Raw genomic sequence first — 15,881 nt, 5'->3', positions numbered from 1 at the left:
GCTTAGCCACACCCGTTCTCAGGTCCAATGGAATGCTGTAGAGCAGACCGGGAGGAGTGTAGAAAAGGGCAGAGCCTACAGACACTTAGGGTTGTCTTTGATTGGTCAGTGATTAAGGGGTTAGTGAACGAAAATGTGCCGTAATAGGTCCTCAGCCGCCGGGCGCTGTTTTGTTTCTACGAAAATCCGTTTAAGGAAGTCTCGGCAGTGGTCAGACACATGAGCTGGGAGTGTGGGGTTGGTTGGCTGAGTAGCAATTTTGAAGATGGCTGCCATGGCCTCAAATTCTGCCCATGGAGGTCGCTGAGTTAGCATTTCTACCACCGTACAGCCAACACTCCTGTAACAGAGGATTATTATGGATTATTTAATTACAGTCTCATACATACATTTTTGTATTTTTTATGCATTTTTCTTTTTTTCTCTAAATCTAGTCAAACTCATTGCACTGAGGAATCCCTTTGATCCCACCTCCCTCAGACATAGCCAATCCAACCTGGGTATGTTCTGAGGCGGCCAATTTTTTTTAAACTAGACATTAAGCCCCATTGCCCTGTCTACCACATGTACAACATCCACACTAGGCGAGGGAGGACCGCAGACTAGCGTACGACAATGGGGTCCTACTAATTGCTTCAGTTTTTCAAAAATTTAAACAGAGAATCAATTAATTACTTAAATCATGTGAATGTATTACTCACTTAAATCATTAAATCATGAACAGAGCTTCAGACTGCAGTAGGTAGTACAGTGGTACCTTGAATGTTCAGCATCATAAAATGAGTACCAGCTACTGATTTTCATTGTTCATGAATAACACTCTGACAGCATTAGAAGCTCTAGTATTAGTATTCATGTTGCCATTTTACATCACTGCATAAGTTTGCCATGTTGCTATGATTTTAGCTCTTCCAGATAAAACAGTTTATCATTCAATTTCAAATAATGCTTTGTTTAAACTTAGTGAAGTTTGATATTGTGATGGGACACTCTTGGTGTGTCAGTAAATAGAAAAACTATAACTAATAACATCCAGTTTGTTAAAATTAAGTCTACATATTTAGAGCACCATTCATTCATCAATACAGTCAGCAAGCACTGTATAATTACCAAGGTCTATAATAATTACTCTTTAAGACTGTAAAGACATGTATGTCATTGCATTTTTTGTGATTTTAATTGTCTTTGAAACCCTTCTTTTTTTGTAACTTGGGCGCACAGGTGGCACAGCAATAAATTACACGAGCCCACTACCTTTAGGATCCAGAGTTCGAATCTACATGCAGACAAGATTGGCTATTTCTTTGATGGGGAACGGGGGATGTTTATGTCTGAAGCCCCGCAATGGACTGGCGTCTGAGGTGTGTTACAGCATTGGACCATTAATTCTGAGAGAATTCTTTGCAAGCCAGACCTATGGCAACCCTGACCGGTGTAAAGCAATGGAAAAAAAATAATTACTATTTCCATGTTATTTATTTTTGTAGCATGGCTTCCTAATTCCTCATTAGTGATTATAGTTGACTACAGCTGATGAATTAGGTGTGACTATATATTTATATAGCTTGTTTAGACTGAGCCGCAATCATTACAATGCTAAAGTTATAAAAGCTCTGTACAGATTTTTACAGCTCAGATATGAAGCAGATTAGTGTTTAAGGAACTGGTCTAGAGATTAAAAGGCTGCTGGTTAAAGCTCCACCACCACAAAATTGCCACTGTTGGGCCGTTGAACAACAAGCTTATCCCTGAAATGGTTGCATGATTAATGTATTTTTTTCCTTTTTTTCTTGTCCTGGTCAGGGTCAGAATGGGTACAGTTTCCCTGGAAACACTGGACAAAAAGCAAGAATACCCCAGACACAGGCCCCTTAATGTCTATAACTACAACGCCTAACTGGCTGAGAGCACCTGCTGAGATTTCAACCCAGATCTGAGCAATAGTAGGTTATCTTAATAGGCTGCTGCACCACCTGAGCGCCAACTTGCATTGTATTCGGTCCTAACTCTTAAGTCGCTTTAAGTAAAGCCATAAATGTCAAGGCCATCTGAAGCCATTGATAAGGACCTGAGATTATCTGTACAAATAATTGCCCGTTAGTACAAAGTTTATGGAACAGTGGTCCCTTATCCAACGTCAGCAAACAAACCCAAAAGTTTTGTTTTAATCATTTAGTCACATGGAAAAAAGTTCAAATCAAAGAAAAGACATATGTCACATCCGAAAAACCCTTTGGATAAGTAGTCTGTTTAGGTTGAAGTGTAACATATTAAACTTATGTTTATTTACCAGATATCAGCTTTCCTTCCATAGCCCTCGCCACTTATAACCTCAGGACTCATCCAGTATGGCGTGCCTGTCACCGACTTTATTCCAGTCCCTGAAAGACAGATGGTCTGTAAACGCCGACTTGCCCCAAAGTCACCCAGCTTCACGTTCCCCACCGAATCCCTTAGGATATTTGCACCTAAGGAAAAACAAAAGCAGGTAAGGTATTAATAATTGACAGCATAAGTCAAGCAAACAAAAACTGAAGTTTCTAAACAGCACATGTGCCAACCCATGTACAGTACAGGACAAAAGTTTGGACACACCTTCTCATTCCTGTGGTTTTTCTTAATTTTTTTAAATTTTCTACATTGTAGATTAATACTAAAGACATCCAAACTATGAAGGAACACATATGGAATTATGTAGTAAACAAAAAAGTGTTAAACAAACCAGAATATGTTTTATATTTTAGATTCTTCAAAGTAGCCATCTTTTGCTTTAATGACAGATTTGCACACTCTTTGAAATTTTCTCAACCAGCTTTATTAGGTATCCACCTGGAATGGTTTTCAATGAATGTTTGCGCCTTGTCTAGAGTGAATTTTTGGAATTTGTTGCTTTTTTAATGTGTTTGAGACCATCAGTTGGGTTGTGCAGAGGTAGAGTTGGTAAAATATAAAACATATTCTGGTTTGTTTAACACTTTTTGGTTCACTACATAATTCTTCATAGTTTGGATGTCTTCAGTATTAATCTACAATGTAGAAAATAAAAATAATCAAGAAAAAACATTGAAGAGAAGGTGTGTCCAAACTTTTGACTGGTGTGTCCAAACCTTTGGCCTGTACTGTATTTATGGACCTCATTATATGATGGAACAGATAAAGGCCTTCTCCAAATTGTTGACACAAAGTTAGAAGCAAATCATTTATTTTATATAATTTATACATGTGGCATAATATACATGTACACATAAAATTTTTGAATTAGTTGTAAAGGTGTAAAATGCAGTAAACAAAAGACGTTCTGTCCCAACTTTTTTGGACTGTGTTGCAGGGGTCAAATTCTAAATTCTAAAGAGCAGCTCTTGGCCACCAGCACTGTGCATGCACTAGCTCGAGTGCAGCCTCGTGTAGTTGAAGCTATTTTGCATCCATCTCAGACTCCATGTTTATTCATGAAATATTTTGACTGGCCAAATCCAGGTTAGTGCTCCCTCTGCTGGTTAAAAATCCAGTTCAGCTGCAGCCTGGCAACTTCTTAACGCTTGTTATTACTAGAGAGCCCACATGCACACACGCAGGCATGCCCTCTAACATGCACATGATAGACAGGAACACACTTTCAAACATGCCCTTGTTAACAAGTCGAAGAAAAGTAAGAGTCAGGTTGTAGCATATCAGCATACAGAGACCTGGACAGGTGTCTCACCTTTGATGTCTCTGTGTACGATCATGTTGCTGTGCAGGTAACACACTCCTTCCAAAATCTGCCGCGTGTACTTCCGTGTGACGTTTTCTGTCAGTGCACCGTACGACTTCAGCTGGTCTTTAATCGAGCCCTGAGGATGGACACATGCAAATACAACAATATTTCATATTTTATTCATAGTCATTCTACGACAGTCACCATACACTGTGTGGACAGTACCTACAGTGGGTAAGACTTCCTTAGCTTATGGGAACAATTCGTTATAGCATGGCTCTAGCAGGTGTTGGAAACATTCTAATGAGATTTGGATCCAGGTTAACACTATTGCATCATGCCTCACTCTAGATCAGTCAGATGTACTTGTATGCTGCAACTCACCAGTTCTACCACATTCCATGGACTGAGATCTGATGAAGCAGACCATTAAAGTATAAAAGACTCTCTAAGGGTCTGTCCGAAAACCTAGTGAGCTCTCTACATAGACAGCAGACCCTTTTTCATGTTTATGAAAGCAATTTTAGGTGAATGGTCCTTTGTGCAATATTAGGCTGGAAGTAGCTCTAATAGTTTATTTATTAGGATTTTTAATGTCATGTTTTACACACTTTGGTTACATTCATGACAGGACAGGTAGTTACTTGTTACACAAGATTTATCAGTTCAAGGTTTTAAGTTTAAGTACAGTCATGGACAATTTTGTATTCCTAATTCACCTCACTTGCATGTTTTTGGACTGTGGGAGGAAACCAGAGGTTCTGGAAGAAACCCACACAGAAAGGACCAAGACTGCTCCACCTGGAAATCAAACCCAGGTCCTTTTTGCTGTGAGGTGACATTGCTACCCACCGAGCCAAGGTGTCACTCATAGTAGTTTTAAGATTGTAGCTATGAAGGGAGCAACTATATTCAATTTTAAACCATGCTTGATGTGTGGCCCATTATGTGCCAAGAAAACCTTCACCATCACACCACAATCATTAGCCTAAACTGGTTAGACTAAGCAGGTTGGGGCAATAAATTTATATTTGCAATTCGGTTCCTGCTAAATTCTGACTCAACCCCCTGGCCAATACAGCACTGCATGACATTTCTTGGTCAGCAGGAGTAAAACTCACAGAGGTGTTCTGCTGTATTTGTTTATCAATCTAATATATGTTATATGTTATAATCAAAGTCTAATATATGTTGTGCATTTGAAGAATGATTTCTTGAGTGCCTTAAGGTTAGCTTGAACCAGACTGGCCATTTTCCTCTGAACTGCCTGCTCACTGGATGCTTCCGTTTTTTTGCATCATTCTGTTGTCTCAGCAATCTCAAACCAGCCCCTCTTATATCAACAACCATGTCAGAGTCAAGGTGACTCAGATAACGCTTCCTACGTTCTTCCCTTTGTCACTTTAATGGCAAATAAGATTTGCAAATTACCCCTGGCATGTACTCCATGAAGATGGAGAGGGTTCTTTCATGCGTGTCCCGTAAGCAACCGTAGTACTGGACTATGCGTTCGTGGCAAAGATTCTTCAAAAGCTGGATCTCGCACTCTAACGCGCTCACCTCCTGAACACAGAGGGAAAAACAGACGTGGTAAATTATCAGACGGTTTAACAGCAACGATAAAGGTGCGTGAGCATGAGCTTGTGAGCTGACCATCACAGCGTAAATAGCTGGTGTAAGGGAAAGTTCATGTGACACATTTTAAAAGATAAAATAAGACAGCAAAGGTGGTTTGGGGGGCAAAGTGTAAAGGGCATTCGAAGTAAACACTCCCCTCTTAAAAACCACTTGCAGCATTTTTAGCAGCCACGACTGCCACTGTTATTTAATCTGTGTATGAATTTTAGCCCTACTCGACTTTGTAAATATGTTTTATATAAGACACATTGCTACTTTGTATTACATGCTAAATCATTGTACTGTTGCACAATTCAATTAGACCTTCGCTGCAGTTCAGAATCTGCAAAAAAAAGTCATTCAGTGCTGCGTAATTTAATTAGGCCTTCGCTTCAGTTTAGAAACTAATTTTAAGGTCTACTTTTTGGCAGTGCAATGCATCAATAATTTCCTTTGATAAATAATAAAGTAAGTATCCATCCATCCATCCATCCATCCATCCATCCATCCATCCATCCATCCATCCATCCATCCATCCATCCATCCATCCATCCATCCATCCATCCATCCATCCATCCATCCATCCATCCATCCATCCATCCATCCATCCATCCATGATTTCTTGTAAAAAGTCATCAAGTGCTATCAACCTGGCTGGGCATTTCACAGGCACAACTGGCTGTGCCTAAGAGAGGGCCGTGTCTAAGCATGGCATGTTTTCAGTTTAATACCTTATTGCACTCTTTTTTATTCTGCCAATTACTTAAGATGTAGTTAATTTGGACAAATCTATTCTGAAACAAGCACAGAGAGGAATCACTTGAGGTTGTATGCATGCTAGGAATGCTCAGTTTTGCTTATTTTTGAACTAATAACTGGCTGCCATTAATAACTGTTAATTGTTTAGCTTCTAAAAAGGCATCAAAATGTGTCTAATAAGTCTTTTGGCTTTATTAATAAATAAATAATAAAATAATATTTTTTTTATTTCATTGCATTTTCATCATTCGCTTTATCCTGGTCAGGGTCACTGTAGGTCAGTCTCCACTGGGCGCAAGGCAGGAATAATCTATTGCATGCGGTTGGCCAATAACACCCCTGAGATTCAAGCCCGGATTTTAGTAGTGAGCACCTGAGCACCTAAATAAACAATAAAGATGCAGTCTGTATATCAAAGCTCATCCTGACAACAATACTAGCCAACCACTTCTTTTTACCCTCACAAGGCGGTTTCACACAAGGATCAGTATCGCATACGAAGAATCACACACTGATCTCTAGTATTCCCTGTCTCTGTGTAGACACCATCAACCAGCCGGTAGAGGCAGTAATTACAGTAGCAATGTGGAATCCTTTTGGCCTGCCATGGCTCAGACGTAGCCAATCATGTCCGTGTAGGCACCCTTTTGTAGCAGAGCTAAGAGTCAAACTCAAGAGCTCGAGACCCTTGCAGTGGTGGGCATGAGGGTGGTGTTTTATTGCTGCGCCACATTTGCAATGGCAGTTTTCAAAATATGACTTTTTTTGTCCGTTTTTGCTAAATCATTAACGTCCCTACCGCATGCACAAACTGTTGCTCAAAGTAAAGTTACAAACGTGGCTTCATTCATCAATCTAAACTGAAAAATAGTGTGTGTGTGTGTATTGTTCACATACCTTGCTGGTCTCAGGGCTATCTGGGTCAAACTGGACCTGTTTAACAGCCAGTTCTCTACCAGTGTCAGCATCGTAACAGAGAAAGACCCGGCCAAATCCTCCCTGACCCAGTAACTTTCCAAGGCGCCAGTTTGTTGGAGCACGAGGAGCTTGACACACAAACACACACATATTAGTTATATAAGTTGCATTAAAAAATACAACATTGGATGAAAGCTTATGTAGGAGGTCGAACATCATCTTACAGCGACTGGGTGGGCTGATGTCCATGACGGAGAGTGTTGGGATGGTGTTGGGCTCGATGTCACTACCCCGACGTCGGCGCCCTGGTTCCTCAAGCTCTGGTGAGAATATGCTGCTTCCACTGCTGGTGCTGGGGCTCTGGTCTGTTGGGCTGAAACTCATGGGCGAGCGGAACCCGTGGCCCTGTGTTCGGCGTGCTCGTGGGAAAGTCTTACGCCCTGCAAGAGAAGGAAATTACATGCAACTTCATTTACTTGATGCCCAGCCAAACAAGCAGCAGTCAGACAGACACATAGTGGTATAGAATTTAATTTTAAGGTATTTAAATTGTGCCAAAAACACTGATTAATTTTTATAAAACTGCTTTTTATTTTTTAGAGGATGGAATATCAAATGCATGGTTTTATACTTTGAACTTAATTCACATATTATGCTTTACATTTCAAAAATTCATTTAATTCCAGCGTTTTTATTCTTTTTATTTTAGTTGGTCTCTGTTGCAATTTTATGGCATAATAAATAATAAGGTACCAACTGCATTTCCAGAAAAGCTGGAACTGTATCTTTTTACAATATTTTTTAAATCAAATAAGATTGTGTGTGCCTAATCCCTTACCATCACTGTAGTCCTGTAAACCAAAGGGAATAGGGTATCTCCGTGGGTATGTGCCACCTTTTCCTGACTTCTCAAACACTGGGATGTCGTATTCTGTAAAAACAGAAAAAAATATTATTTTAAATAATTTTTGCAACACGTTAAAACAGAATTGCCAGAAAACCTGTGAGAAATGGTATATTTGGTCATTTCTCAGCTTACCAGGAAACTCCTGATGGTTGTCTGGGTAACTCTGGGCTCGGGGCATGCGTGATTTAGGGTAGCTATCACTAGAAGATAAGAGAAGTCGTGTTACTTCTAGGCAACATGTTCAAACGAGCAAGTTTGTCTGTGTGTGAACTTTAGAATTACTTGTCATGAGGACTATCCAGAGAAGGACAACTGCCTGATGCTGAATTTTCCGGGCTGCTCATTGACAGTGGATCCAGCATCTACAAAAACATCCACTTAGTTTAAGTACAGCTCAAATGTAAATGATAGGATAAAGATGATGAGTCCATGCATGTATCGTTACCTGGTCCATGCTCTCAGGTATAAACTCTCCCTCACTGTTGATGCTGGTAAAAGAACCGTTTCTGGCTACCTGCTGCAGAGCGTCTGGGATGTAGCCTGGAGGAGGTGAGCTACGGTCCGTCGACTGACAGCCTGGACAGAGTTACAGCAGACAGTAATGTTTTAAATGACATGAATTTTATAACATTAAAGAGTCGTATCTTAATTTTAAAGTAAAATAAAATAAGCACCACACATATTTGTTTGACTTCAGAGCTTTAACACATTTAATCTGCTCAGTAATGATTAGATAGACCCCCACAGGACTACCACAGAGAAGGTATTATTTGGGTGGTGGATCATTCTCAGCCCTGCAGTGACACTGGCATGGTGGTGGTGTGTTAGTGTGTGTTGTGCTGGTATGAGTGGATCAGACACAGCAGCACTGCTGGAGTTTTTAAATACCATGCCCACTCACTGTCCACTCTATTAGACACTCCTACCTGGTTGGTCCACCTTGTAGATGTAAATTCAGAGACGATCGCTCATCTATTGCTGCTGTTTGAGTTGGCCATCTTCTAGACCTTCATCAGTGGTCACAGGACGCTGGCCACAGGGTGCTGTTGGCTGGATATATTTTTGGTTGGTGGACTATTCTCAGTCCAGCAGTGACAGTGAGGTGTTTAAAAACTCCATCAGCGCTGCTGTGTCTGATCCAATCATACCAGCACAACACACACTAACACACCACCACCATGACAGTGTCACTGCAGTGCTGAGAATGATCCACCACCCAAATAATACCTGCTATGTGGTGGTCCTGGGAGAGTCCTGACCATTGAAGAACAGCATGAAAGGGGGCTAACAAAGCATGCAGAGAAACAGATGGACTACAGTCAGTAATAAACTACAAAGTGCTTCTATATGGTAAGTGGAGCTGATAAAATGGACAGTAAGTGTACAAATAAGGAGGTGGTTTTATTGTTAGGGCTGATCAGTATATATATATATATCATCATAATCATCATATTCATAATAACAGTAAAAATAATGACCCAAAAACTAAGGAGCTGCCACAAAAGCTGAGAGAATTCTGAGAGCATTAACTGCGTAAAAGGGGCAATGGGTATAAGACGCTATCCAAAACACTGAATATTTCTAGAGACACAATTAGGAGTATTGTCCAGAAATTCCAAACTTATTTCTCAGCAGCAAACCTGCTTGGTTATAGGACAAAGCCCAACATTTCATCCAGAAGCCTTAAAATCTCAACAGGAAAACAAAGAAAACCCCTGTGTTACAGCGAAAGACTTACAGGAAGACCAGGTGATGGCTGGGATAATTGTAACATTGGCAACCATAAGTAGAAAGAGTAAAAATGGTTGCACATTAACCACAGGGACTTCACGATGTGCACCACTGTTCACCAAGAAGCACAGGAAGAGTCAACTGGAATACACTAGAAAGAATTTGGATAGGCTTGCAGAGTTCTGGGACCAATAAACACTGGAAAACTCAGTGTCAGTGATGGAGTTTTTCTGCTGCAGAAACTGGCAATCTGGACCGGGTGACTGGCATCATGGATTCACAGAAATGCCAAGGCATTTTGAAAAAGAATGCTATGCCTTCTGTAGTGAAAACTAAACTTTGCAAAGCACTAAGAAGTCAACCAAAGCTTGATTAAAGATTTAGTCCTGCAATATCCTGGAGTAGCCTTTTCTGTCTGCAGCTTTAAGTCCCAAAGTTCAAATCTTTGGTGGGATTTAAAAAAGAAACAGTTGCAGTACAAACACATCAAACACAATGAGTAAGAAGCTTTTTGCATGAGAAGACAAGAGAAGATAGAAGAGAGAAGCTTGTTAGCACTTTTGCTTATTAGAGGTAACTACGGCAAAAATGTTCCAACAAGTACTATGGCTGGAGGTTGGGTAATAAATTGGACAGCGAGCGCAGAAACAAGGAGGTGGCTCCAATGCTACGGCTGATCAGTGTACACAAACAAAGTGAAAACATCTCCTGGTGGAGGTGAGAAGAAGCGGTCGGCACTGCACACGTGTCGGAGGGGGGCGTGTGTTACTTACGGGTCTCCTCAGTCAGGAGTGGAGGCGAAATATGATCGGGGAATTGGATACGACTAAATTGGGAGGGAAATTGATGGACATTTGTCAAGAGAACTAAATGTTTTTAATTTAAACTCAAAATTCTGTCAATTCATATTATTAAAAATTGCTTGTATGTATCAATAAATATTTTTTCCTTGTTTTTTGAGACATCTTGTTGCATATTTTCATTCAATTATATACAAAATGTTAACTATTAAAGGTTAAATAATGACGACTGCAAATATAAATCAAAATTACATAAAATCATAAAACAATAAACTCAGCACTGACCTATCAGGGCCAGCATGTTTTTTCGATCTGTGTTGTCCAGCTTCTCGTGACTCAGCAACAGATTCATACTGGAAAATGAGTTCTGATTCAGCAAAAGAAGAAAGATAAAAAATAAGTTAACTGTCTGTGGATGTAAAAAATGTTCTTTATAGAGTAGTTGTTGGCTTACAATAGCACTTCAATGGCACAGCCAACTACATTTTTATTAGCTATACAAACAACATAATGGTAAAACTGTTTATTAGCTAAGAGGTGCTTACGTAGAAGATTGTGCATGTAAATCTGTTGATCATAACAAAAACACTCCCTTGATAAATAATTGTTCTTCAGACATAAAAAATATGGGCAAATTTCTGTACTGAAAAACAGGCCAGCCTAGGCATTACATAATAATAATAAATTATTATTAATAATAGCAATAATAAACAAAAGCATACTAAAAATTTGACTAAAATTGTTTCGGCCTTAATCTCATGCTAATAAATTTCTAGCAGCTTGTGCTTTAGTGTTGTTAAAGATGAACAATATACACAAACAATATACACAATATACACGTGTGTATATCTACACACACACAAACACACTTAACTACTAATCTGTTCATCATAAAAAAACCACTCCCTTCATAATTTTTCTTCATACATAAACAATATAGTCAAATTCCTGTACTAAAAAAGAGGCAGAAAAGAGGTAAAGGCATTGCATAATAATAATAAAATACTATAATAATAATAATAATAATAGTAATAATAAATAAAAGCATAATGAAATCAGAGTGGTTTTGGATTGAATCCCATGCTAATAAAATCTAGCAGCTTGTGCTTTAGTGTTGTTAAAGATAAACATAAATACTGCACACAAACAATATACACGTGTGTGTATATCCACACACACACACACACACACAAGCACACTTTGAACATACAATCTGTTCGTCATAAAAAAAACATTTCCTTCATAAAAAAATAGTTCTTCTGACATAAAAATATGGTCAAATTGTACTGAAAAAGAGACCAGGCATTACAAAATAATAATAATAATAATAATAATAATAGTAATAATAATAGTGGTACTAAATTAAAGCATAGTGAAATCTGAGTGTTTTGGGCTCTAATCCCATGCTAATGAAATCTAGCAGCTTGTGCTTTAGTGTTCTTAAAGATATATGTTCTAAATAGTGCAGTCAGTTTTAAATAGTGTTTCAATAAGCTACACTGAAGCTCACCATAGTAAAATGGATAAGCACCGAGGCTCAGACTGACCTGGGAGGATGCTGGTAGCACCAGCAGGATCTTAAGGCTCTTCATGTGGACAGACCGGTCCAGCAGCTCCACAGCCTTATCAAGATCATCCTGAGTGCTCAAAGGAATCACCAGCTACATGCACACATGCACAGGAAAACAAGAAGGAGACAGAAAAGAGAAAGTGAAAGAATGAATCATGTGAAACAGAAGAAAGGGAAAGTTCTAAACAAATGACAAAATAAAATGATACAATTCCACCGAACATGACAAATAATTCCAGTTAAAACGAGCATACATTCCATTGGTAAATGTTTGGTTCGAATAAAGCTAGATAATATAACACAGTTCTGTTGCTTTAGAGTTGGGTTGACAAACACAAAACACTGTAATAGGTGAACAAGTCCAGCAAAGAAATGTATTCCAGGTCAGTAAATATGATGTGCTGTGTTTACATGTAGGGTGATTTCTGGTACCTCATTATTGGTATAGTGCAGGTCCATTGTCTGTCCAAATGCCACTTTAGCTTTGACACTCAGATCATCTAGCCTGAGAGGTCGTGGAAACTGCAGAATCCTGAAGTGGCACACAGAAAGGCAATGCAATACGTTATTCACTCAGTGTTAAATTACAATGTGCATGCTTGCAGTATTGTTTATACAATGCTACACACCCATTTGTTTCTGCTATTTAACATGCTAAGTCAGATATAGACACTAAACAAAAAACACTGAAGGAAAAGTATGTTAACACTATAATTAACATATATACAGTATTTATATTAATGTTGCATCAACATTAACATTCATCAGTGGCGCTCAAGTGGCACAGCAGTAAAACACTAGCACACCAGAGCTGACTTCTCAAACTCGTGAGTTCGAATCTCAGCTCTGGTACCGGCAAAGCTTCTGACCCATGTCTGTACGATTATATGCACTGTGTTGCACCTGTCCTATTGGGTTGTTGGATAATTACATGAATGAGTGGGTGCAAAAGTGTTCCCAATAAAGTGGAACATGAATAAGCAGGTGTTCCTAATAACGCAGCCAGTGAGTGTGTGTAGAGTAAAAACATTCCATGAAAAAGTCGATACCTTTTCTCTCCTCTGAACTCGAACTTCACCCGAACATCATTCTGCAAGCAAGAACACATTGAGAAAAGATCATTTAATCACATGAAATGACTGTTTAAATTCAAGTTCCCTAACTAGTATGATCTGTAAATACCTAGTTTATTTAATGTCTGCATTTAGTGGGTCAACCACAGTGGTTATTATCAAGGCCCTATCTATTTCACGGCAATGAAAAGCGCGCCACGAACCGTGAAATGAGCCATTTACAGTGTGATATGCAATTTGCTGTAAAATTTAAAATTTAAGGTTTGTGTTTAGTGATTTAACATTTTTCATTTGCGTAGCGTTCAAGTGTCTCACGTTGACTGGTTAATCTGCACTATGAGGCGGTCCTAGCAATCCTACGGCAATTAGGTTAGCAACTGCTTATTCAAAATGTCCAAGATGTCAAAGTCTAAAGCTGCTAAAAACACTACCCAGGTAACTGAGTTTAGAAAACTCCCAACCATTTCTGAGAACGCAGAGGGGGTGTGTCAAAACACGGACGGCTATTTTCGTCTTTGAGATCGTTGCTGGACGTTCTAGGTTTACATTCAACCATTACGGTAGGCTGTGCTGTGTATTGTAGCTTCCATTTATTCCATCATTCAATTTATGAGTGTAATTTAATGACTGCTGTGAAATGTGTCCTTTTCTTTAAAAATCTGTGAAATATGTGATTCTTGAAAAATGAGGTCTGTGAAATTAAGCACATTTACCAGTGAATTTGGTAGGGCCCTAACTATGAGCTAATCTAAGACCTCTCAAAACTGATGCATCTCATCATAACACCACTTGTGAGGATTTGAAAGACAACTGTAAGGCCATTAGAATTGTTCAGTACTACCCTGTGTATGCATGACAACAAGAATTAAACAGAAATCATACCTGGTTCTTAGGAGAGGAGGTTTTGGGTTTGTTCTGATCAGACAGGGTCATGGCTGGCCGGCTAGAGCGATGCAGTTCAGCCAGGTCCTGCATGATCGATTTCAACACCTCCTGTTCATCTGTTAGAAGAAACGGACACCTGATTTACAACAAATAGCAAGCAATGAACTAAATTTCTTTTTAATCGCTCATTAGGTAAACTGACTTGGCACTGAAAAACCATTTTTGTTGAAAAAAATCTACCAATTTGGGTTGTCTAGCAAGGAAATGAAACTTTAAGAGGAATTAAACTGCTATTAAACTATGTTCACTATGGGCACAAGGCACCAATACCCTGGACAGGGTGCCAAACCACTCATGTCTGTGGAGACACCACAACATTTACACAACATAAAATGTCAGTGTGGCAGATTTAAAAACGTTGACTAACACAGAATGTATCTGAGGCCAAAATGTACTTAACATTGGGCGCTCGGGTGGCACAGTGGTCTAACAAGTCAACACACCACCACTAAGATCTGAGTTTAAATTTCAGCTGTGTCACTGACCTAGGTGTCCACCAGACAAAACTGTCTGTGTCTGTGTGTGGAAGGTTGGAACAGGGTTATTTAAGCTGGTAGTATAACAGTGTAATCAAAAGATACAATACCTTTGTAAATGCATCATTTTTCTAACATTAGGTAGCAGGAAATTATACATACCCATGATAACTACTTAGAGATTGCCCCAGGAGTTCCGGAAAGAGGATTTGCCCATTAAATGGGTTCCTTTCTCCTAAAGAAAAGATTCAAAATGTTTGTCTTTACCTTATAAATAAATAATACAAATTGAAAGTATGCAAAATAAAAGCAATGAAAATGTATATGCACAAACCTATTTAGCCAGCACATTTAGCTGATTGTTGTAATTAAACAAGGTTTTACTCATTTCTATTTCTACTATTTAATCTATCAGGGTAAAAAACACATACAGCACACTTAATATTTGTAGTAGTAATAGCTGTCGAAGTGTGATTTAAGTTTTGGACCTGTTTGTAAACAACATAGGGTATAGACAAATTTTAATTTCACTTGTTGATTTCAACATTGCACATCACATGAAACAGAAGATGCACCGACCGGCTTTAAGTCAGCAGTGAGGCAGCATTTTGGCTTCCGTGTTTACAAATGAAAACAGTGAGAAAATCACAGACAAGACCAAAACAGCACGCAAACATTGTAAAAGGCTGATGGCCTACACAAATATCACAACTAGTGCTGTGCAGTATTTTGGTACATACTGTAGCATAGTTAATACAACAGCTGTAAGCTTTAGTAGGCAGCAAATCTTATAATATTGTTTGCCGCTAAAAAAAAATACTTTAGGTCAGTTGCTAAAATAAACATTACAAGCAAACTGGAAGCGGATATATTTAAAGTCGTCCACTTTTCTACAACAGAGTGGCCAAGTTGTACAGTGGAGTTTGAAAACGTCGTTTTATTTGTTAAAGGGAGAGCTAAGGGTAATTCTACAATACTTAAATAATAAATAAACAATAAAAACTGTTGCAACTGTTTCATGTGTACTGTACCATATATTGTGTCATTTTGTGGAGCCTTGTAGTACTCAAAACCTTCACTACAATTAAAATGAAATTAAAATGTTTTACAGTGGGGTCAAAAAGTATTTAGTCAGCCACTGATTGTGCAGGTTCTCCTACTTAGAAAGATGAGAGAGGTCTGTAATTTTCATCATAGGTACACTTCATCTATGAGAGACAAAATGAGGAAAAAAATCCAGGAAATCACATTGTAGGATTTTTAAAGAATTTATTTGTAAATTATGGTGGAAAATAAGTATTTGGTCAATAACAAAAGTTCAACTCAATACTTTGTAACATAACCTTTGTTGGCAATGACAGAGGTCAAACGTTTCCTGTAAGTCTTCA

At 38.8% G+C, this 15,881-nt stretch overlaps 1 protein-coding gene across 1 annotated transcript; it reads right to left on the bottom strand.

The window, feature by feature from the left end:
- Nucleotides 1-50: 50 nt before the first annotated feature.
- On the bottom strand, nt 51-14,710 carry map3k2 (mitogen-activated protein kinase kinase kinase 2). The gene is given in 16 exon segments (XM_062996894.1): nt 51-340; nt 2,291-2,468; nt 3,704-3,833; nt 5,129-5,260; nt 6,971-7,119; nt 7,216-7,431; nt 7,830-7,922; nt 8,031-8,098; nt 8,181-8,260; nt 8,344-8,474; nt 10,715-10,796; nt 11,977-12,090; nt 12,432-12,531; nt 13,049-13,089; nt 13,955-14,073; nt 14,656-14,710. Coding segments are annotated over 16 exon segments (1,908 nt in total). The 3' UTR covers nt 51-120.
- Nucleotides 14,711-15,881: the final 1,171 nt, after the last annotated feature.

Source organism: Trichomycterus rosablanca, chromosome 6, assembly GCF_030014385.1.
Source record: "Trichomycterus rosablanca isolate fTriRos1 chromosome 6, fTriRos1.hap1, whole genome shotgun sequence".
In the NCBI taxonomy this organism is placed as follows: Eukaryota; Metazoa; Chordata; class Actinopteri; order Siluriformes; family Trichomycteridae; genus Trichomycterus; species Trichomycterus rosablanca.
The sequence above is the reverse complement of the archived record's forward strand: the minus strand, read 5'-3'. Positions and strand labels throughout refer to the sequence as shown.